The sequence below is a fragment of the Urtica dioica genome, chromosome 3 (genome assembly GCF_054948205.1).
Source record: "Urtica dioica subsp. dioica isolate 48M chromosome 3, U.dioica_male_clone48M_v1_H2, whole genome shotgun sequence".
In the NCBI taxonomy this organism is placed as follows: Eukaryota; Viridiplantae; Streptophyta; class Magnoliopsida; order Rosales; family Urticaceae; genus Urtica; species Urtica dioica.
In genome coordinates, this window is record NC_142758.1 from 25210217 (window position 1) to 25233760 (window position 23544).

At 44.6% G+C, this 23544-nt stretch overlaps 1 protein-coding gene across 1 annotated transcript in view; it reads right to left on the reverse strand.

Moving 5' to 3' along the window:
- The window catches only part of LOC149402517 (uncharacterized), a 98095-nt gene extending 87291 nt beyond the window's left edge, over positions 1–10804 (reverse strand). Inside the window, exons 1-3 of the mRNA XM_089608414.1 lie at positions 10440–10804; positions 9930–10322; positions 9372–9379 (exon numbers count right to left, since the gene is read on the reverse strand). Coding sequence (XP_089464540.1) covers positions 9372–9379; positions 9930–10322; positions 10440–10693 — 655 coding nt within the window. The 5' untranslated portion in view covers positions 10694–10804. The remainder of the gene's footprint in view (positions 1–9371; positions 9380–9929; positions 10323–10439) is intronic.
- Between the last annotated feature and the right edge of the window lie 12740 nt (positions 10805–23544).

Consider the following 23544-nt stretch of genomic DNA (forward strand, 5'->3'; position numbering starts at 1 on the left):
AGGAGGAGGATTACCTTCAAAAGGTTGTTTCCTCATACCTCTTGCACGTCCAAATGAGCTTCTAGAAGCCTTTGGATTTGTTTCCTCATTTGCTTTCTCTCTTAGTTGGCCGAAAATGCACTTTCCTTCTAAAGGAAATTTGTTTCCTCTTTTTTCTTTTGGCAAGTATCTTCATACATCAATGCACAAAATAAACTCTCTTTTTCTCTACGGGGCTGCACGAAATTAGTCTCCCATTCTCTTGGGTTGGACGGCCAAAGGGCTTCTAGAAAGACTTTCTAGATTTTTCTTTACTTGTTCATGACAACATAAGAAAAGCCCATTGAGAATTTTCAAGTAAAATTCTATGAAATGAAATTAATCCCACTACTACAAACAGTGGATTCCACAACGGTTCTGTACCGTTGTGGAATCCTCCGCTGTGTAATGATTCCACAACGGTACTCGTACCGTTGTGGAATCTTAGGGATTCCACAACGGTACAGTACCATTGTGGAAACCTCCACGTTTCCACAACGGGACGGTCCCGTTGTGAAAAATGAATCAATTTTTTTTAACACTCGCCGCGGCCACGTATTGACTTTGCCGCGGCGTGATCTTCCACAACAGTACAGACGTACCGTTGTGGAATAGTTCGCCGCGGCCAATGACATACATGGCCGCGGTGAACAAGAATTATGTTGATTTCCGTTTCTCGCCGCGGCAACGGTACGTACTCGCCGCGGCGTGATCTTCCACAACGGTACAGACATACCGTTGTGGAATAGTTCGCCGCGGCCAATGACATACATGGCCGCGGGGAACAAAAATTTTGTTTTTTTAAAAATTCTCGCCGCGGCAAGGAATACCTTTGGCTGCGGCGAGATGAATTCCCATGAAACTTTGCCGTGGCGTAATGATTACACGTCGCGGCCAAATTGTACCTGAGAGCTATTTTTTTGTTTTCCAATTAAAAACCTGAAAATTAAATATATCCAAAACCAAATATATATCCAAAAAATCCAAATACATCCATAACATCCAAAATATATACATAACATCCAAAACCAAATATATATCCAAAAAATCCAAAAATAAATATCTATATCCAAAATCAAACTAATATTCACATTCTATAAAAGTTTGTACGTATAACACCCACTCTTCTCGAACTCTCTCTAAGTTATCCGGTGTATATGACTTCTTCATTTGTAATTTATCTATACCAACTCCAACAATATCACGCATATAACTTAAAACATAATACCCGCATTCCGTGTTTCCGATTTGTTTGGGAGCCGAGGCATTTGTGATTAAGGTTGATTGACCGTTACTTCGGGCTTCTTGATTGTGAAGCTTGAAATCCGAAAAAATCCTTATACGCCAAAAAAAAAACAAATTAGAAAAGAAGCATTAGTGGAAATGAAATATTTCAAATAACATGTAATTAATTTACCTTTTTTATCAACATCCTTAAATCCAATGGGATTTTATTTTTCAACGGATCGAAGAACATCGCTTGATCTTTCCAAAGATCGAAGACAACAAGCATCCAATGTTCATTTAAATTGTACGGCATCAAAACTAGTTGTTTTGGTTTGCAATTTCGTACTATTTTACCGATTTGCTTGACGCGTTCGGATAAATGGGCCTCATCGTTGTTGGTTTGGAGGTAGCAACTCAAACCCGCTTCAACAAAACACATTACTTCACTCCGCTTATTTTTGTCTAATATGGATTGTAGATAACTACGAAAAACAATTATTGGATTAGTTAATAAAATGAAATATTGTATATTGATATAAGAAAAAGAATATAAAAGAAATATTTACCCCATGTAAACCGTTATGCATGACGCGCCTATTTCCTCGTATGTAAGGAATTCTTTAACATCGTCAAACATCACCGGAATACGCTCTACGGCGATACTTGCACAAACTTTGACATTGATTGCATCCCCTTTCGGTAACATTACTCGGTTGGCATGTTGGGCGAGCAATCGAAACTTTGGATTAATCAACGTATATGAAATCTTCTTATCGTCATCGGCGCTAGGTTCACTACCACCACCGACCTTCAACACTTGTGTGACCACCGAGCCGCGACTCTCTTTTGCAATTTCAGTTTCTATTAATCTCTTTGGCCACTTAACGAAGCCCCCTACGGCTTCTTCAATAGTCTTGGCTTCATCGGTGGGAATCGGCAAAAAAGCTTTCTTAATCAAAGCCGTCGCAATGCTCACTCGAACGTTTACATCCTCCAAAGATGAAAAATGAACGTGTTCGGCATTCATGTACGCTCGCCCGTTTGCTACATGAATCGTGCCTCCATTCATGAAATCATCAAGGAGGAGAATGCATTCTATGCTTTCATCCGAACACGGTGTCACCGGCGTGGTTGGATTCATTGAGCAACTTGCTCGAACACTATCGGGTTTGTCGGCAACTTCATGTTGAGATTGTTTATCTAATAAATTCACTAATGTTATTAAAAAATATATATAAAAATATTTGACTTTTTTACTTATATTAAAAAATTAAAAATTACCTAAAGACGTTACTTCATTAGCCTTGTCTTCATCACCATCTTTAGCCATGTCTTCATCACCGCCCTTAGCCATCTCTACATCATCACCCTTAGGCATCTCTTCATCAACACCAATATTTTCCTCTTCATTTGTGGGACGTAGGACACTAGGCAACTCGTCATTAGCATCTTTGAGGCTCAAACCATTTTGAGTTAAGGCTTTCATAATGAAAGATTTTAACTCACACATTTCTCGACGTAACTTAGTTACCTCGTCACTCGAGTTTGACCGACGAGATACGGAATTGCAACAGGACGAGTATTTAGATTGCCCACGAACACGACCGGGATGTTCCTTAGATTGCAAGACACTTTCCATAGACTCATCCGTAACTTCTTGAGATGATTTTCCCTTCATTCTCGACTCAACCCATAATACCTCTTTTGTAGGCCATTCACCCGTTTCCTCGTACTATTATCAAGCAATACCACAAATTAATTAATAAATATTATGAAACATGGACAACAAAATAAAACATGTAAATCTAACCTTTTGTTGATCAAGTTTTCGATATCCATTTCGGCCGGTTCTAGATTTGTACACGTTCTTCCTCGCTATTTCTTTCCCATTGTCCGATGATTTTTTGAACATATCGGAACGTCTATACTCAACAAATTTTATCCAATCTTCTTCGGTGATATTTCCATAGCGTTTTAAAACGTATTCCGGCCTCTTCAAGACGCTTGGATCATTGAGGTTGTCTTTGACTAGATCGTTGTATAGCTCGTGACGGAATAACCTCGCCGCTTCTCCAACTCTCATAAGAAAATTATTCTTAAGTTCGATAGGGACCGTAAATGCTTCACATATTTCGTTCCAAATCCTTTCTTTTAGCTGTTTATGCTCTTTTAGTCTCCAATCGATCATCGAAATTGGAACGTGTTCTCTAGCTAACACGCCAAAATAACTCGATAACTCATCACCCTCCTTATCCAATGGTTCATCTCTATCATTAAATTTGACGTTTATCTTTTTACCAAGAGTTTTAACCTTATTAATCTTGGGCATAAGAGTATTTCTTCTTTTCCCGGGACCATCGATATTGGTGGATCTCCGTTTACCGCTAACGGTACTAGTGGAAGTATTAGACATAATCTATGAAAAAACAAAATTCAACATAAACTCAATTCAAACCAATTCCAACACAAACTCAAACTTAAATTCAATTTCAATTCAAACCAATTTCAATATAAACTCAAATCGAAATTCGATTCCACACTAATTTTCTACATAAATATCAAATTCCATATTCAATTTCTATATAACTTAAACACAAATACACAATTCTAACCTAATTTCAACATAAAAATACAAATTACATAAAAAAAACACTTACCCATAACCTAATTTCAACATAAAAATACAAATTACATAGAAAAAACACTTACCCGGAGTGAAGATGACGAGCACGGAGGCGTGGTGGAGAGATAAAACGTCAATGACGTTGTCGGGACTTTTGGTCGGAGGGTTGTGGTCGGAGGCAAGGTTTTGTGGACTTAGAAATTTGTGGAGAAGAGAGGAGAGAGAAGGACGGCGGCCGAGGAAGAAGAGAGGAGAGAGAGGGACGGCGGCCGAGGAAGAAGAGAGGAGAGAGAGGGACGGCGGCCGAGGAAGAAGAGAGGAGAGAGAGGGACGGCGGCCGAGGAAGAAGAGAGGAGAGAGAGGGACGGCGACCGAGGAAGAAGAGAGAAGAGAGAGGGACGGCGGCCGAGAAAGAAGAGGAGAGAGAGAGACGACGGCGACGTAGTGGGTGTGGGTCGGAGAGAAAGAGAGAAGAAGAGGGTGGGTCAGAGAGAAAGAGAGAAGAAGAAGAAAAATGAAATTTCTGAAAATTTTGAAAAAAATCGAGTGGGAAAACTGTTTTAGGGTCTGACCGCGATATTTCGCCGCGGCCAAAGTCCAACGTCGCCGCGGCGAGTTCATTCCACAACGGTATGACCGTCCCGTTGTGGAATATTTCGCCGCGGCCACGTATCTGATTCGCCGCGGCGAAACATTCTGGCCGCGGCGATCTTCATACGTGGCCGCGGCGACATAGTTCACAGATTTACATAGCCCCTGGAACTCATTTCGCCGCGGCCATGTAGATACTTAGCCGCGGCGAAACATTCACGCCGCGGCGATCTTTATACGTGGCCGCGGCGAAATAGTTCACAGATTTACATAGCCCCTGGAACTCATTTCGCCGCGGCCACGTATGCAGTTCGCCGCGGCCACGTATACCTGGCCGCAGCCAAAGTATAGTATAGCCGCGGCGAACAGTTCTCAGATTTACTGGAACTCATTTCGCCGCGGCAATGTATTTCTTTCGCCGCGGCGAGTGTATTCCACAACGGGACGATTGTCCCATTGTGGAATCTATTCGCCGCGGCTAGGTATAGTGTTAGCCGCGGCGAAACATCGCGCACTGGATCTATAAATTAAAATTTCTCGTCATTTTCACTTTCTAATCTCAAAACCTCATTCGGAAACCCACTCCAAACCTAATTCTGACCTGTTCTGCGCCATTCTTGGTTATCACTCTCAACTATACGTCCAAATCTTGTAAGTTATTCTCCTACTTGCTTTGAATATACTTGTTTTTTATAACTTGGTAATTAGAATGGGTATTTGTTGTAAAATCTAGGATTTTCTATCATTGAAGATGAAAAAATGGATGTGGGAGAATAGATTAACTGAGATATATCAAGAAGGTGTAGATGAGTTTTGTAAATTCGCTAGAGATAATATGGACGTCGTGAAATCTATTCGTTGCCCTTGTGTTCGATGTGGAAATCATAGGCATTTTTCGCTTGATGTTGTTAGAACCCATTTGTTTGCGTATGGAATAATGACCTCCTATCAAAGATGGTACTATCATGGTGAGGTTTTTCGTTCGACGATAAACAATAGCGTTGATGATATTGAAAATGATGTTGATGATATGCCCGGAATGATGAATGATTTGGAGGACGATTTTGTTGACCGGCCGGAGTTGTTTGAGTCGATGATGATTGATGCGGAGACACCATTATACGAAGGGTGTACAAGCTTTTCGAAGTTGTCGTTTTTAGTTACGTTGTTTCATTTGAAGGCGTCGGGTGGTTGGACAAACACTAGCTTTACAAAATTGTTGGAAACACTTAAAGAAGCCTTTCCGAAAGACAATAAAGTTCCTTTAAGTATGTATGAGGCGAAGAAGACTTTGGGCACATTAGGTATGAAGTACGAGAAGTTCCATGCGTGCCCGAATGATTGTATTTTATACAGACACGAGCATGAAAATCTAGATGAATGTCCGATCTGCAAAGAGTCGAGGTGGAAGAAGGGTAAAATGCCACGTGACGGAGTCAAAGGAGTTCCAGTTAAGGTATGTTTTCACTACTCGATTATCAAATACATGTATAGCCTATAATGGTATGCTTCTTATTGTTTTTTTATGATTACAGTCGTTATGGTACATTCCTCCAATGCCACGCTTCCGACGAATGTTTAATAGTGCCAAACACGCGAAGAACATGGTTTGGCACTCCGAAAAACGTGTCAATGATGGTGTTCTCAGACATCCTGCCGATGCTGCCCAATGGAAATCCTTTGATTTTGAGTATAAGGATTTCAGTGCTGATCCCCGAAATCTTCATCTTGGTTTAGCAACTGATGGTATGAACCCGTTTAGCATGATGAGCAGTAAATACAGTGTTTGGCCGGTTATATTGGTGAACTACAATCTCCCTCCAAAACTCTGTATGAAGAGAAAGTTCTTGATGTTAACGCTTCTGATATCAGGACCGAGTCAACCAGGTAATGATATCGATGTTTATTTGGCACCGCTTGTTGATGATTTGAAGATGTTATGGGATAAGGGCTATGAGGTTAAAGACGCTTATCGTCGAGATTCTTTCAACTTACGGGCAATGTTATTGTGGACTATTAACGACTTTCCGGCCTATGGAAATTTGTCAGGATATTCTGTGAAATGCTCGATTGGTTGTCCTATTTGTATGAAAGACACATCTTCCATTCGGTTGAAGCATAGTAAGAAGACTGTTTTTCTCGGGCATAGAAGATTTTTACCAAGAGACCACCCATTTAGAAGGTTAAAACAAGCATTTGATGGCAACACAGAAGAACGGCTCCCTCCTCGAATTTTGTCTGGTGAAGATGTCTACGAGATGGTAAAAAACGTCAATGAAGTCCTTGGAAAAAGAAAGCGTCGTGCTAGTACTAAAGAGTCGTTTCAAGAGAATCCTTGGAAGAAGAAATCGATATTTTATGACCTTCCGTATTGGAAGACGCACTACGTTCGGAATTGTCTGGATGTTATGCATATCGAGATAAATGTTTGCGAATCCGTTATCGGTACTCTTCTTGATGATCCACATAAATCGAAAGACGGAATAAAATCTAGAAGTGATCTCAAGGAGCTGAATATAAGAAGTATTTTACACGCCGATGAGGAGGTCGGACAAAAAACTAAATTTCCAGCGGCTAAGTATACTCTAGATCGGAAGGAGAAGAAGAAGTTGTGTAAATGGTTTGCGTCTATCAAAGTTCCCGATGGTCATTCTTCAAACTATACGAGATTTGTATCTATGAAAGATTTGAGACTTATTGGAATGAAGACTCACGATTGTCATGTGCTTCTACAACAAATGTTACCTCTCGCCTTGCGTGGAATTTTGTCACCCGATGTGAGATTTGCAATATCCAAGATATGTGTATTCTTCAACTCGATTTGCTCGAAGGTTATTGATCCTACTCGGTTGGATTCCATGCAATCGGAGTTGGTAAAAACTCTATGCATGCTACAGAAGTTTTTCCCACCTTCGTTTTTTGACATCATGATTCACTTAACTGTTCACTTGGTACGTGAAGTGAAATTATGTGGGCCCGTATTTTTACGTTGGATGTATCCAATCGAACGTTACATGAAAGTGTTGAAGAGTTATGTGAAGAACTACAATAGACCGGAAGGGAGCATAGTAGAAAACTATATAGCTGAGGAGTCCGTTGAATTTTGTTCGGAGTATTTAACTAATGCAGATGCGATTGGGTTGCCAAAGAACACAAGTCATGAATCAAAAGCTTTATCTACAGGTATGTTTTCTGACACTTTCTTTTGTGTATTTAACTTATTCATGAGAGGACCACTACTTATATGAGTGGTTATGTATAGGTACTTATTCTATCGTCAACCGGAAAGAGTGGGAGCAAGCCAGTCTCCATGTCTTGCATAACGTTTCCGAGGTCACGCCGTTTGTGGATATTCATTTGAAAGAATTGAGGGCAAATGATCCAAAAAGAGCTAAAAATGAAAAATGGTTACAAGAAGAGCACAATCGTTTGTTTCAGAAGTGGCTTGGAAAACGATTATTTCAAGAATCAGGACATTCAGAAACGTTGAGTAAAATATCTGGCGGTCCTTCGTCAATGGTTACAAGGTACACTGCTTGGTCTGTTAATGGTTTTACTTTTTACACCAAAGAAAGAGACAACAAGCATCCCGTTCAAAATAGTGGTGTTACATTACTTGCTGAAGCATTACACGTTTCTTCGGCAAAGGATAAAAATCCAAAAAAAGCTTTTATGAACTATTATGGGTACATTGAAGACATTTGGGAACTTGATTATTGTGGGCTACGAATAGCTTTGTTTAAGTGCAAATGGGCAGACAACAATCATGTTAAAGTTGATAAAGACGGAGTTACAATTGTCGACTTTCGACGTACAAGTTACGAGAATGATTCATTTATTTTGGCCTCACAAGCAACTCAAGTGTTTTACGTACCAGAACCCGTCAATCCAGATTTGTCATTAGTGGTTCACATGAAAGCGAGAAATATTGAAGAAGATGAAGACGACAACATGTCTAATATCCCCCCATTCACATCCGGCTTGCCACTTGTTGATGAAGAGATCGAAGATTTTGATGATGATGATGTTTCTCATTTACATCGTTCGGATATCAATCATATTTTAGTGTGAAAACAAAAAAAATATGTATTTTAGTTTATTTTATGATATATACTTTATATAATTATTGTTAATATCCTGTTGATAAATACTAATATGGCCGCTTCCAAGACTATAAAACGTCAAGGCTTAATATTCCGCCGCGGCCATGATAACTCGCCGCGGCCATGATGAAAACACGCTGCGGCCAATAGACCAACTGGCCGCGGCGAAATAAGTTCCAGATACTTTGTTTTTTTAGGAACCCACTTCGCCGCGGCCATGTACAAAACCCGCCGCGGCCAAGATGTCTCGCCGCGGCCAATAGAACACCTGGCCGCGGCGAAATAAGTTCCAGAGTCTATGTTTTTTTAGGAACCCACTTCGCCGCGGCCATGTACAAAACACGCCGCGGCCAAGATGTCTCGCCGCGGCCAATAGAACACCTGGCCGCGGCGAAATAAGTTCCAGAGTCTATGTTTTTTTAGGAACCCACTTCGCCGCGGCCATGTACAAAACACGCCGCGGCCAAGATGTCTCGCCGCGGCCATGTACAAAACACGCCGCGGCCAAGATGTCACGCCGCGGCCAATAGAACACCTGGCCGCGGCGAAATAAGTTCCAGAGTCTATGTTTTTTTAGGAACCCACTTCGCCGCGGCCATGTACAAAACACGCCGCGGCCAAGATGTCTCGCCGCGGCAAATAGAACACCTGGCCGCGGCGAAATAAGTTCCAGAGTCTATGTTTTTTTAGAAACCCAATTCGCCGCGGCCATTTATAAACACGCCGCGGCGAAGATGACTCGCCGCAGCCAAAACAACATGTGGCCGCGGCTAATGTCTTCTTCATCGGGGAGAATCTATAGTTATTACTTTTTAATCTGAAGTAATATCAAACACAATCAATACATAAATTTTAAATACTCAAATCATCCATTCAATACCATAACAAGTCTCAAACATAAATTCATACAATACCATAACGAGTCTCAAACACAAATTAAAATCTGAAACAAGTATCAAACACACATAAAGACATAAATATTTAAGTCTCACACACATAAAAAAAAGATGAAAACAATTATTAAACTTAGAAGGTTTCAAAAAACACATAAAAAAATTTACTCGTTGTCGTCGTTGTCATTCGTAGGTGGTTGTGGTGGTGGTGGTGGTGGCCCCGGGTACTGAGGAGGTGCCATATGCGGTGGCCATTGCGGTGCTTGCGCCTGATAGTATGTGTATTGAGGATATGGAGGAAACCGGTATTGATTCTCCTGATTGATGTCCCATCGACCAATCATCTCGTTCAATCTTTCGAAAGCCGCGGCGCCATATTGTCCTTGTTGGTACATGTAATCTTGGGTGTGTTGATACCCGCCAACGAGATAGTGGCTACACCGAGCAATGTACTCTTGGGTGGCGGGATCATACCCCGGAGGTGGTTGTAAACACAACAGTGGCTCGTTGAGTGACAGTTCATCCTCATCTTCTTCATCCTCTTCCTCCTCTTCCGGCTCTTTGACAATGTATCTCTCGATCGTCTTGTCATTAATAGGCGCCCCACACTTCTTGGTTGTGTCGTGTTTTGCGCCTCCAACACCGGCATTCAGACACAAGCCGTAGATGATTGACGGATACGGCAACCCATTTTTGATATTCTTGTAGTCGATTCTCTTCATCCAATTGTAGATGAATCGACCGACGTTGATGGTGTTACCACGAATGATACAAAACAAAAGATGGACATGTTCCTCGTCGAGACGGGTGAAGTGCTTTATCGGAAAGAGACGGGAGCAAATGAAATAAATCCACGTTTTTGCGAGCCTGTAAATTAAACACCGTTATATTTAAAACATGCAATTAATAGAAAAAATAAACACCGTTCTATTTAAAACATACAATAGATAAAATAATATGCGCAAAAAAGAAGAAAAGTCTAACCTCGTCAGTGATTTACGGAAAAGCTTTCTAACTCCTTTGTCCATGACCCAATTCTCTCCTGGAGTAGTCAACACACTCAACATTTCATCGAGATTAGGATTTCTCAACCATTGTCGATAACCCTCATTCTCGAATTCGATGTCCGGGGTTCCTAGCAATGCGTTGATGGCTCCGACACTACAATCAACGTCTACACCACGAACCGTCACCACATCATCCTCGTGATCTGGTAAGTTCGCGTAGAATTCGTACATGAGCGTAACGTTTGCTTTGTGCTCGGGTGTGGCACAAAATTTTCTCCAAGAGAAACCTTCGATGGTATTGTTGATTTGAGACCCTATAGGCGTGGTTGAGCTCACCTTCAACCCTCGTTCAAAGATCGAACTTCGTTGAACGAGGATGTCATAGCGTTCTTCTGCGGCCTTGCTAGTGAATACCCGACTATTATAATCCACTACGGGTTCGGGTTCGGCTTGACGAGACCTCTTATTTTTTTTGTGGGGGGGCGAGAAGAGCTAGGGGCGGCTTCTTTGTGACCGGCGGTTGTCTTTGAACGGCCCATTTTCACCTAATTGAACAAATGATTTCAAACTCAAATTCAACAACATTTTCAAACAATAAATCATCTTCAACACAAAATTAAACTCAATTCAACACTAAATACATATAAAAACACATTATATTCAAATAAATAAAACATAAAACTCATCACAAACACAAATTCAAACTCAAATCCGACCTCAATTTAACTACAATATCAAAATACAACTCATTTTAAATCTAAAATAACATTATACCCAAAATCATAAATTAGAACAAAAAACCCAAAATAAAAAACCCTAATTTCGGCCAAATCTACACCCCCAATATCATAAATTACAACCAAAATCATAAATTAGTTTATAAATCACACAAAGTATTCATAAAAATTAGGATTTTGATATGAAATTGAGATAAAAACATACCTTGATAAAAGAATTTGGTGGGAGAGAGAGCAAGGGAGGCGACACCGAGAGAAAGAAAGAAGAGCACGGCGAGATTTTGCTTCGGCGAGGAGGGCGGCGAGATTTGGCGGCGGCGAAATGGCGGCGAAGTTTCAAGGTTGGTTTGGGAGGAGAAATGGCACAGAATCGGCCGAAATGAAGGTCTGAGGCGAGAGAAAGTGTAAAAAATGAAAAAAGAAATCGAAATGAGGCTTTTATAGTGAAGCCCTAAATTTTTTTACGACATTTCGCCGCGGCGAGTTTAAGCCTTCGCCGCGGCGAAATGTCGTAAAAAATTTCCACAACGGGTTATTGTCCCGTTGTGGAATCGATTCGCCGCGGCGACTCATAAGTTTCGCCGCGGCGAGATGTCTGACTTCATACCTTTCCCACAACGGTACAGTGTACCGTTGTGGAAAAGTTTGGCCGCGGCGAGTTTGAGCCTTGGCCGCGGCGAGATCCAACAACGGGTCACTGTACCGTTGTGGAATGTCCAGAATTCCACAACGGTACTACAGTACCGTTGTGGAATCATAAAGATTCCACAACGGTACTGTGGTACCGTTGTGGAATCCTGGATATTCCACAACGGTACGGTGTCCCGTTGTTGAATCTTGGACATTCCACAACGGTACGACTGTACCGTTGTGGAAGCATATAGATTCCACAACGATACTGTGTTCCGTTGTGGAATTTCCGTTGTGTAATCCAACATTTGTAGTAGCGTCCACAAGGCCCAATGAACACATCATGGCCATGTGATCTAGGCCATCATATGACCATGTAAAAAAATTTATAGACATTCATTTCATGCTATGTCCAAAAAGACAAATTTACCCTTTTGACAATTTTCGTAAAACTTGTCTCGTTCTTGTTTTGACTTAGCTTCTAGTTTAACTATTCCTACTCGATATGATTTGTGACAGTGACCTCATGGATCCAAATGAACAAAGCTTGAGCTAAACACTTGGACTCAAAAGTTCACAAACCTTTTCCAAGTTTAGCTTAATGCCAACTGACTCCACTAAAGAGTTGACACTGAAAATCTCTCGGTTCAAATGAATTTATTTTCTACTCAAGAATTCAACCTAATTATGATGAGCGGATCCACTGAATATTATCTGTGTTTACCCTTCATGAATATCATCAGCTAGTCGGGATTTACAAAATTACCATTTTACCCTTCTAGCTGTTATTTCCTCAACTCCTTTGTCGCTTGTGAATAAGTTAGAAACAATGTATTGACGAGGAGCTAACAAGTCACATTGTTTCATCCAAAAGAGTCAAGACTCAATTTGTACACTGGCCAGTTCATTTATTCACACTCCAAGGAACTAAGCATGAGGTGATATACATTGCATTTCAGCAATCTTGTACATGAATTCAATATCTATGAGAACTTCACAAAGTTACTCATGACATTCTCACAACTTAGTACTTCACCAATAGGCCTTGTTCGGAATAACATAGTGAGTCCGAACTCTGACTTTCTCAAATGAGAATACTAAGGTGTGAAATGACATGTCTCATTTTAGGATTAAGGTAAGCACGATGCAATTCATACGTAGTGACTTCGAGACATAAGAGGTTAAATGGTTTGTTCTTATCTTGTCTCTAGAAGTGAACTGGTCAATTCAGTACCTTCGGAAGATACCTAGAAGAACTATAGAGTCTCCAACTCTCAATGCCTCATAACCAGACATCATATATTCTTCTAACAATCATACTGAGGTCAATAGTCCTTTGACCCTTAGATTGCGAATATATCGTTTTAAGCAAACTACGAAGAGTTTGTTCATGCAAATCTACATTTGTCTCTTCGTAAGTTGTTTAGTTTGTTTATGGACTAAAGACTAATGTTTTATCATAAAGCATCAAACAAGGAAGATTGAATGAACGTTTCAACTTTTTATTAATGGATAAGCAATTACAAGCAAGAGTCTTCATAAGACTATATGACATCAAATGTACATAAATACACACTACAACTCTTCTTGTGGGCACCATTGACAACAGTCGTGGAGGCAGAGGCCTCATGGAGGGATCGAGGAGTCATACTCTCCCTTCGCCGCTCAAATCCTCGCGCAGCCTTGAGTGGGGAACATCAAACTCCCATCCATTCCCCCTTACGACGGGCGGACGGACCCGAACTTCCACATCCAACACTACGAGACATGGATGACGATGTAGGGACAGTCAGACGCCACCCTATGTCAAGCCTTCAGCCTGACTCTCACAGGGTCGGAATTTGAATGGTTCCGGAGTCTGAGACCAGGGAGCATCTCGTCCTTCCAGGTTTTGCGAGGAGCTTTCCTTGCTCGTGTGGCACAGAAGAAGTCGAAGACCTACCTCTTGTCTATCCGACAAGGGAGAGACGAGACCTTGAGACAATACCTCGCTCGCTTTACCGAGGAGTCTCACAAAGTCGAAGTGTTCGACGATAAGGACGCCATCACGGTGATCACCGAGGGAGCTCGCATGGGCGACTTCCTCATGTCTATTGTTGGAAAGGTCCCGCAAGACATGGCGGAGCTTATGTCAAGAGCCCGCACCTACATGGGAATCGAGGACTACCTCGACGGCCGAGGTGGCCGGGGGACGGAGGGGCAGAACAGTCGCCGCCGTGACAGTCAAGATGAAGATTGTCCCGACCCTCAAAAGAAGAGGAGCAAGGGAGGCCAGGCCCCTGGCGATCGCTCCCGCCCGGGTCCTAGACCCCCACACGTCGATAGCTTCCGAACGTTCTCGGCATTCACCCCTCTGAACACTTCGCGAGAGCGGATCCTAGCTTTGCACCGCGACGAACTAGGAAGCCCCGCTCCACTCACGAAGGATCCTGCGAAGCGGGAACGAAGCAAGTTCTGTGAGTACCACCAATACCATGGGCACCCGACGTCCGAGTGTTACCAGCTCAAGCGCCAGATCGAAGCCCTCATTCAGGATGGGAAGCCGGAAAAGTACGTCCATAGAACAATCGGGACGGCCGCGGCACACGGAGGGCGCCCGCGGCAAGGAAAAAAAGGTCCGACGACAGTGACCATCACGGACCGAGCGGCAATTGAAGAACCAGAGAGCTCGCAACTGCACATTGTGGGCTCGATCATGGGCGGTCCGGAGTACGCAGACTCGGCCACGCAAAGGAAGAAGTACGTGCGTGAAGTTTCCCAAGGGAAAATAACGCACTACATCAACCACACATACGAGGCTCCTCCTCTGACCCCATTCGAGTCCATGTTCTTCACCCGTACAACGACGCGATAGTCGTCTCGGCCCCGGTCGCCAACAACCTCGTCCGGAGAATCCTCATCGACAACGGGAGCTCCGCCGATATAATTTTTAAGTCGGCGCTGGACAGGATGAAGCTATCCGGAATGAGACCAACCCCGATCTCGACCCCGCTCTTCGGCTTCTCAGGGGAGAGGGTCACTCGCATCGTATCCTTCCTAGTTGTGGACCAGCCCTCAGCGTACAACATCATCATCGGCCGCCCGACTCTCAACCGGTTGAAGGCCATAACGTCCACCTATCACCTGATGATGAAGTTCCCGACTGAGAAGGGGATTGCCATCATGTTGGGAGACCTGTCGATGGCGAGGATGTGCTACATCCAAGGCGTGGACGGGAAAGGGAAGGCAAAAATGGTGAGCACCATCCTCTAGCTCGATCAAGCTGCGGAAGCTGGTACTACAGTAGAAGCCCGCTCCCGTTCTCGTCGTATCATTTTATTTTCGGTTTAAAGACAATTTCAAATTTCAATAAGGCCAATGGCCTGGGAATGTAATTTTTGACTATTTCGACATGGTAATTAGATTACATTTCGCCTCGAAGCCTTTATCTTGTTGCATTATAATTTCTAGTCTCCTCTACGAGTACACAATAAACTCGGGGGGCTAATGGGAAACAATGCTCAACGAAACTAAAACTCACTCGCTCAAAAAAAAAAAAAAACAAAACAACAAACAAAAACAAAAGTGTAGCAAAGTCTCAAGGGGCCGATGGTCAGGCCGGAGGTCCCAAAGAGAAAAACACCCTATACATGTCTCCTCGAGATGAGTTCATTCCTCAAGTGGAGTTCGAGTCCACGAGTCGACTGATACTCCTCGTGCCGACTCTTCACGTAACTCCTCGTGCAAGGCTCTACATGAGTCCTCGAGTTGAGTTTCGAGTCCGCGAGTCGACTGATACTCCTCGTGCCGACTCTTCACGTAACTCCTCATGAAGGCTCTACATGAGTCCTCGAGTTGAGTTTCGAGTCCGCGAGTCGACTGATACTCCTCGTGCCGACTCTTCACGTAACTCCTCGTGCAGGCTCTACATGAGTCCTCGAGTTGAGTTTCGAGTCCGCGAGTCGACTGCTACTCCTCGTACCGACTCTTCTCGTAACTCCTCATGCAGGCTCTACATGAGTCCTCGAGTTCAGTCCCGAGTCCGCGAGTCGACTGATACTCCTCGTGCCGACTCTTCACGTAACTCCTCGTGCAGGCTCTACATGAGTCCTCGAGTTGAGTCCCGAGTCCACAAGTCGACTGATACTCCTCGTGCCGACTCTTCACGTAACTCCTCGTGCAGGCTCTACATGAGTCCTCGAGTTGAGTCCCGAGTCCACAAGTCGACTGATACTCCTCGTGCAGGCTCTACATGAGTCCTCGAGTTGAGTCCCGAGTCCGCGCTCGCCACCCAGCTCATGAGCCGAAAGGCAGCGAGTTACAAATGGGTTTCAAAGGCTTGCGTCCACCGGGCGTATCCGGTCCAGCCAACGCCCCACGGGAAACCCGGCCACACAAATGTGGCACCGCGCTCGCCGCCCAGCTCGTGAGCCGAAAGGCAGCGAGTTTCAAATGGGTTACAAAGGCTTGCGTCCGCCGGACATATCTGGTCTAGCCAGTGTCCACGGAAAACCTCGCCACGCAATATGGCTCCGCGCTTGCCACCAAGCTCGTGAGCCGAAAGGCAGCGAGTTTCAAATGGGTTTCAAAGGCTTGCGTGCCGGACGTACCTGGTCTAGCCAGCATCCACGGGAAACCTCGCCATGCAAATGTGGCTCCGCGCTCGCCGCCCAGCTCGTGAGCCGAAAGGCAGCGAGTTTCAAATGGGTTTCAAGGGCTTGCGTCCGTCGGACGTATTTGGTCTAGCCAGCGTCCACGGGAAACATCGCCATGCAAATGTTGCTCCGCGCTCGCCGCCCAGCTCGTGAGTCGAAAGGCAGCGAGTTTCAAATGGGTTTCAAAGGCTTGCGTCCGCAGGACGTATCTGGTCTAGCCAGCGTCCACGGGAAACCTCGTCACGCAAATGTGGCACCACGCTCGCTGCCTAGCTCGTGAGCCGAATGGCAGGGAGTTTCAAATGGGTTTCAAAGGCTTGCGTCCGCAGGACGTATCTGGTCTAGCCAGCGTCCACGGGAAACCTCGTCACGCAAATGTGGCACCGCGCTCGCCGCCCAGCTCGTGAGCCGAAAGGCAGCGAGTTTCAAATGGGTTTCAAAGGCTTGCGTCCGTCGGACGTATCTGGTCTAGCCAGCGCCCACGGGAAACCCGGCCACACAAAAGTGGCATCGCGCTCGCCGAGGCCCAAGCCGTGCAAATCGATCACGCCTTCATTGGTAGGTCGTGAAAATAAGCCACGCACAATAAAGTCGTGCTAATCGATCACGCCTTCATTGGTAGGTCGAGAAAATAAGCCGCGCACAGTAAAGCCGTGCAAATAGATCACACCTTCATTGGTAGGTCGAGAAAATAAGCCACGCGCGATCAACTCGAAACAAAAGTCGTCCCTCGCGACGTACAAAAGTCGTCCCTCGCGACGCACAAAGGCCGTCCCTCGTGACGCACAAAGCCGTCCCTCGCGACGCACAAAGGCCATCCCTCGTGACGCACAAAGGCCGTTCCTCGTGATGCACAAAGGCCGTCCATCGCGATGCGCAAAGGCCGTCCCCCGTGACACAAACCCAAGAGCGTTCATCCCGCATCCGCATGAAAGTGTAGATTTTGAGTTTCCACTCAACCTACGCTCGACCGGAAACTCAGGGGGCTAATGTTACCGGTCCATCTCGGCCCGGTAGAGCAGCGACGACCGTGATAGAAACCACCCCGGGACTACCCCGACGCATGGCTGACCTCCGGCCTCATGAGCTCGGCCTCCAGCTCCATGGCCGACCTCCAACTTCTTGAGCTCGACCTCGGCCTCAGCTCGACCTCGGCCTGATGAGCTCGACCTCGGCCTGATGAGCTCGGCCTCAGCTCGGCCTCCTAAGCTCGGCCTCCTTAGCTCGGCCTTAGCTCGGCCTGCTTAGCTCGGCCTCAACTCGGCCTGACGAGCTCGACCTCGGCCTGGTGAGCTCGACCTCGGCCTGACGAGCTCGACCTCGACCTCAGCTCGACTTCGCATCCCTCGGCCTGACAAGCTATACCTCGGCCTCAGCTCGACCTCAGCCTGATGAGCTCAACCTCGGCCTCAGCTCGACCTCGGCTAATGGCCGACGCTCTAGAGTCTTCCTTCGGCCATGGCCAGCTCTAGAGTCTTCCCTCGGCCATTGGCCGACTCTAGAGTCTTCCCTCGGCCATTGGCCGACTCTAGAGTCTTCCCTCGGCCAATTGCCGGCTCTAGAGTCTTCCCTCGGCCATGGTCGGCTCTAGAGTCTTCCCTCGGCCATTGGCCGACTCTAGAGTCTTCCCTCGGCCATGGCCGGCTCTAGAGTCTTCCCTCAGCCATTGTCCAACTCTAGAGTCTTCCCTCGGACAATGGCCGGCTCTAGAGTCTTCCCTCGGCCAATGGCCGGCTCTAAAGTGTTCCCTCGGCCATTGGCCGACTCTAGAGTCTTCCCCCGGCCAATGGCCGACTCTGGAGTCTTCCCTCGGCCAAGGGGTTCCTCAAACACCCCTTGGTCATCTATAAATATAGGTGTTCAGCCCCCGACACAGGTAATCCAATTTTGAGTCCCGAAACGCTGTCGAACTCGTACTTCACTCGTTTCGCTCATCTTTAGCCTCTCACCACCTCTAAAACCTCTATAATCCACCTCAATCCTACTAATGTTGAGCGTCGGAGAGGTAAACAGAGGCCCCCCCTCTGTTTTCCCTTCCTAGTTCACTTGTTCTTTACTCCTTCTCAGGTACTCTTACGAACTCAAGGGACATTCACAGCTAAGGGACGACTTGGGATACCAAGTCCGACACGCTCGAGTCAAGACGAGACCACTTGGTCCGGCCTTGGGTCTAACCGCCTTTGACTCCTAAATCGTTGTCTGAAAAACAGCGACAACACTGACTGTTCACATGACTCTTCGAGTTGAGTTCACTCCTCGAGTTGAGCTTCGAATCCACGAGTCAACTGCTAAGCCCTCGTGCTGACTCTTCACATGACTCCTCGAGTTGAGTTCTCTCCTCGAGCTAAGCTTCGAGTCCACGAGTCAACTGCTCAACCCTCGTGCTGACTCTTCACATAACTCCTCGAGTTGAATTCACTCCTCGAGTTGAGCTCCAAGTCCACGAGTCAACTGCTAAGCCCTTATGCTGACTGTACACATGACTCCTCGAGTTGAGTTCACTCTTCGAGTTGAGCTCCAAGTCCACGAGTCAACTGCTAAGCCCTCGTGCTGACTCTTCACATGCCTAATCGAGTTGAGTTCACTCCTCGAGTTGAGCTTCTAGTCCACGAGTCGACTGCTAAGTCCTCGTGTTGCCTCTTCACATGACTCCTCCAGTTGAGTTCACTCCTCGAGTTGAGCTTCGAGTCCACGAGTCGACTGCTAAGTCCTCGTGTTGACTTTTCACATGACTCCTTGATTTGAGTTCACTCCTCGAGTTTAGCTTCGAGTCCATGAGTCAACTGTTAAGCCCTCGTGCTGAGTGTTCACATGACTCCTCGAGTTGAGTTCACTCCTCGAGTTGAGCTTCGAGTCCACGAGTCGACTGCTAAGTCCACGTGTTGACTCTTAACATGACTCCTCGAGTTGAGTTCACTCCTCGAGTTGAGCTTGAAGTCCACGAGTCGACTACTAAGCCCTCGTGCTGACTCTTCACATGACTCCTCGATTTGAGTTCATTTCTCGAGTTGAGCTCTAAGTCCACGAGTCAACTGCTAAGCCCTCGTGCTGACTGTTCACATGACTCCTCGAGTTGAGTTCACTCCTCGAGTTGAGTTCTGTTGGATTTGGAAGCCCAGCAACTCTTTTGCTGAAGCCCATTAGCTGAGGCCCACTAGGATGAAGATCAAAAGGCTTCAGCTTCTTAGGGTTGTGCTCTGTCGGTGAAACGACATCGTAGCGCATAAAAGAACAGAAGCCGTTGATCTCACCTGATCTGACGGTCGAGCATTTCTTCGTGATAGCCTATCTCTTATAAATGATCTCGAGACCTTTTGTTCGAGTCATTGTGTCCTGTTCGAATACTGTGTTAGGGTTTTCTCTATTCTTCTTCTCTCTGAGTGGTTTGTTCTTGAGCGATCGGCTTGATCGTGTTTCTTGTGTGAAACTGGTAAAAAGAATTGCCTGTGATTGAGAGTGTGAGGTTGTATTCGTGAGTTTGAGAGATTGGTGATCTTGAGGGTGTAATCGAGACAAAGCTAGTACAGACCGAGTTTCTCCCACGAAGCTCAACGTGCACGTAGATCTTTTTGGATCGAAGCACGGGAAAAATCTGGTTGTGTCTTTTCATTTCAGTACTTTACTCTCTTGCACGAATCTGAGTAGTTGTTGTTAGATCATCTTGGTTGCATAGATTAGGGCTAAAAGTACGACAGTGGTATCAGAGCCTTTTTCTTCTCGTAGACCCGTGTTCTTCGAGCGATCCTTGCCCTAACCCTAGTTTCGCTGGATCCTAGGGTTTTCTTTGTTTCTTTGATTGATCTGTTTTATATATCTACTGTTCTTGTGTGTTAAGTTCTCGCTCAGTTCTTGTTGTGTTGCTTCTGTGTTTGTTTCTTTGAATCCCAGAAACTGAGGATGGGGATTGGACGATTGGAAATCTCTGCTTATGACGGAAAGACTGACTTTGGAGTGTGGAGCACTAAGATTCGAGCCCTGCTCTCTCACCACAAGGTGTTGATTACCCTTGAGCCCAAAGAAGAGTTCAGGACTGAAGATTGCAGAAAGAGAAAGTCGGAGATCGATGAAGAAGCCTTCAATCTCCTCATTCTCAACCTCTCAGATGGCGTCATCAGAAAGGTATATGGCAGTAAGACCCATCTTGCTCTTTGGGGTAAACTTGAGACCCTGTTCTCTAATCAGTCTGCTCCTAATCTGGCTTATTTGAAAGCATCTTTATTTTCTTATAAGATGGATTCATCAAAGTCTGTCGATGACAACTTGGATGAGTTCCTTAAGCGCACCCTTGTGCTTAAAGGGACTGATCACGAGTTAGATGACACCAGCACTGTTATGATTTTGATGAACTCAATACCTGATAGTTATCAAGTTGTCAAGGATGCTTTTCAATACTCTGGTACTGTTCCTAGTTATGATCTGTTATGTTCTGCTCTTAAGACTAGGGAGATGGAATTGAAGACTCAAAAGTCTAAGTCTGGTACTAATCTGTTTGTTAAGAATAAGTCTGGTAATGGAAATAACAAGAACAAGAAAGCCAAAGAAAAATCTTCCAAGAACCAGTCAGAAACCAGAAAATGTTATCACTGTGGTAAGGCTGGTCACTTGAGAAAAGATTGTTTCAAATGGCTTGAAAAGAACAAGAGTAATACTAACCCTGAAACCAATGTTGCCTCCTCTTCTAACCCTGTGATTGAATCTTCTGAAGTGTTGAATGTATCTGAGAATACTAGCTTTGATAATTGGGTGTTAGATACAGGTTGTACTTTCCATATGTGTCCTCATAGTGATTGGTTTGTTGACTTGTCTCCTGTGTCTAACCAATATGTGTATATGGGAAATAACAACATGTGTGGTGTGGTTGGTATTGGTTCTGTTAATCTGATGTTGAACAATGGAAAAGTGATAACTCTGACTGAGGTTAGGTTCATTCCTGACCTTAAAAGGAATCTCATTTCCTTGGGAGTGCTTAATAAGTTAGTTTTCTCTTATGGTGCTCAAAATGGTGTTCTTACTGTTTGCAAAAATAATAAGCATGTTCTGTCTGCTACTCTTACCAATGGTCTGTATATTCTTGATGGTAAATATTACAATCTTGATGTGCATAGTTCGTTGTTTGTTGATACTAACAATGCAAAGACCCAACTTTGGCATCTGAGGCTGGGACATATGAGTCAAAAGGGCTTGACTGTTCTGCATAAGCAAGGTATGTTGGGTAAGAACTCTCTATCTGACTTGTCTTTCTGTGAACCCTGTGTCATGTCAAAACAACATAGACTTAGATTCACGGCTGGCACTCATCTCTCATGTGCCAACCTGGACTATGTACATGCTGATTTGTGGGGTCCAGAAAGTCATGAAACTCATGGTGGAAACAAGTATTTTATGAGTATTGTTGATGATTACTCAAGGAGAGTGTGGACCTTCCTTCTTAAAACTAAGGATGAAGCTTTCCTTAGATTTACAGAATGGAAACTCCTTGAGGAAAATCAAATCAACAAGACTCTGAAAACACTTAGAACTGACAATGGTTTGGAATTTTGCAACACTGAATTTGATAATTTCTGTAAAGAACATGGCATCCTTAGGCATAGAACTGTTAGGAGTACCCCTCAGCAAAATGGGGTTGCTGAGAGAATGAATAGGACCCTGCTAGAAAAAGTTAGGGGCCTCCTGTTTACCTCTGGTCTGCCTAAAGCCTTTTGGGGTGAAGCCTTATACACTGCTACCTACCTCATCAGTAGGAGCCCAAACAGAACCTTAGAGTTTAAGACCCCCATAGAAGTTTGGACCAATAGGAAGCCAGACCTGAGTCACCTTAGGATCTTTGGCTGTGCTGCCTATGCTCACCATAGAGAAGGTAAGTTAGACCCGAGATCCATCAGATGTGTCCTGGTAGGATACCAACAGCAACAGGGAACCAAAGGTTATAGGTTATGGGATAGAGACTCTAAGGGTATTAAGATCATCATTAGCAGGGATGTAGTGTTTGATGAGAAAAACTTTCCTTGTAAATTACCGTCTGAACCTGTTGACACCCCCCTTGATGAGTCTGCCCCTGAAACTGAGAGTCCAACCATTGAGGTGGAGCCTAGTGTCCTTGCCCCTGAGCCTTATAGGGAACCTCAACCTGATGTTGAGCACAATGATGATCAGGCCACTGATTAGGAGCCACCTATCAGGTTAGAGCACACTGATCAAACTGAACATCATGATGTTTCAGCTCAGGAAGAGCTAGAAAACTATCAGTTGACTAGAGATAGAACTAGGAGGGACATTAGACCACCTGCCAGGTTCTCATATGCTGACCTAGTTTACACTGCCCTGATAGCTGCCCAAGACCTGAAAACCTTTGAGCCTGAGTCTTATGTGGATGCCATGGGTTCTGAACACAAAGAAAAATGGCTTGAGGCCATGAAAGATGAGATGAAGTCTTTGGAAATTAATAAGACTTGGATTTTGGTTGAAAAGCCAAAGACACAGAAATTGGTGGAGTGCAGGTGGCTTTACAAAATCAAAGAGGGTCTATTTGATCAGGACCCTCCTAGATTTAAAGCTAGATTGGTTGCAAAAGGCTACACCCAGAGAGAGGGAATTGACTTCACGGAGATTTTCTCCCCTGTGGTCAAATTCAAAACGATTAGAATCATCCTCTCTCTGGTTGCTTGCTTTGATCTTGAATTGGAACAGTTAGATGTCAAGACTGCTTTTCTCCATGGTGACTTGGAGGAAAAAATTTATATGAGACAACCTGAGGGATTTATTGACAAAGCAAATGCAGAACAGGTTTGCCTCCTCAAGAAATCTCTGTATGGCTTGAAACAGAGCCCCAGGCAATGGTATAAGAAATTTGATTTTTTTGTCCTTGGTATTGGTTTTACTCGGAGTGAATATGATAGTTGCTTTTATTTCTCTTCTCTGAATGATATGCCTGTTTATCTGTTACTTTATGTTGATGATATGCTTATAGCTAGCAAGTCTGTTGTTAAGATAAACAAGCTTAAGAGTGATCTTAATTCTGCTTTTGATATGAAAGATCTAGGCCCTGCTAGAAAAATTCTTGGTATGATTATTGATAGAGATA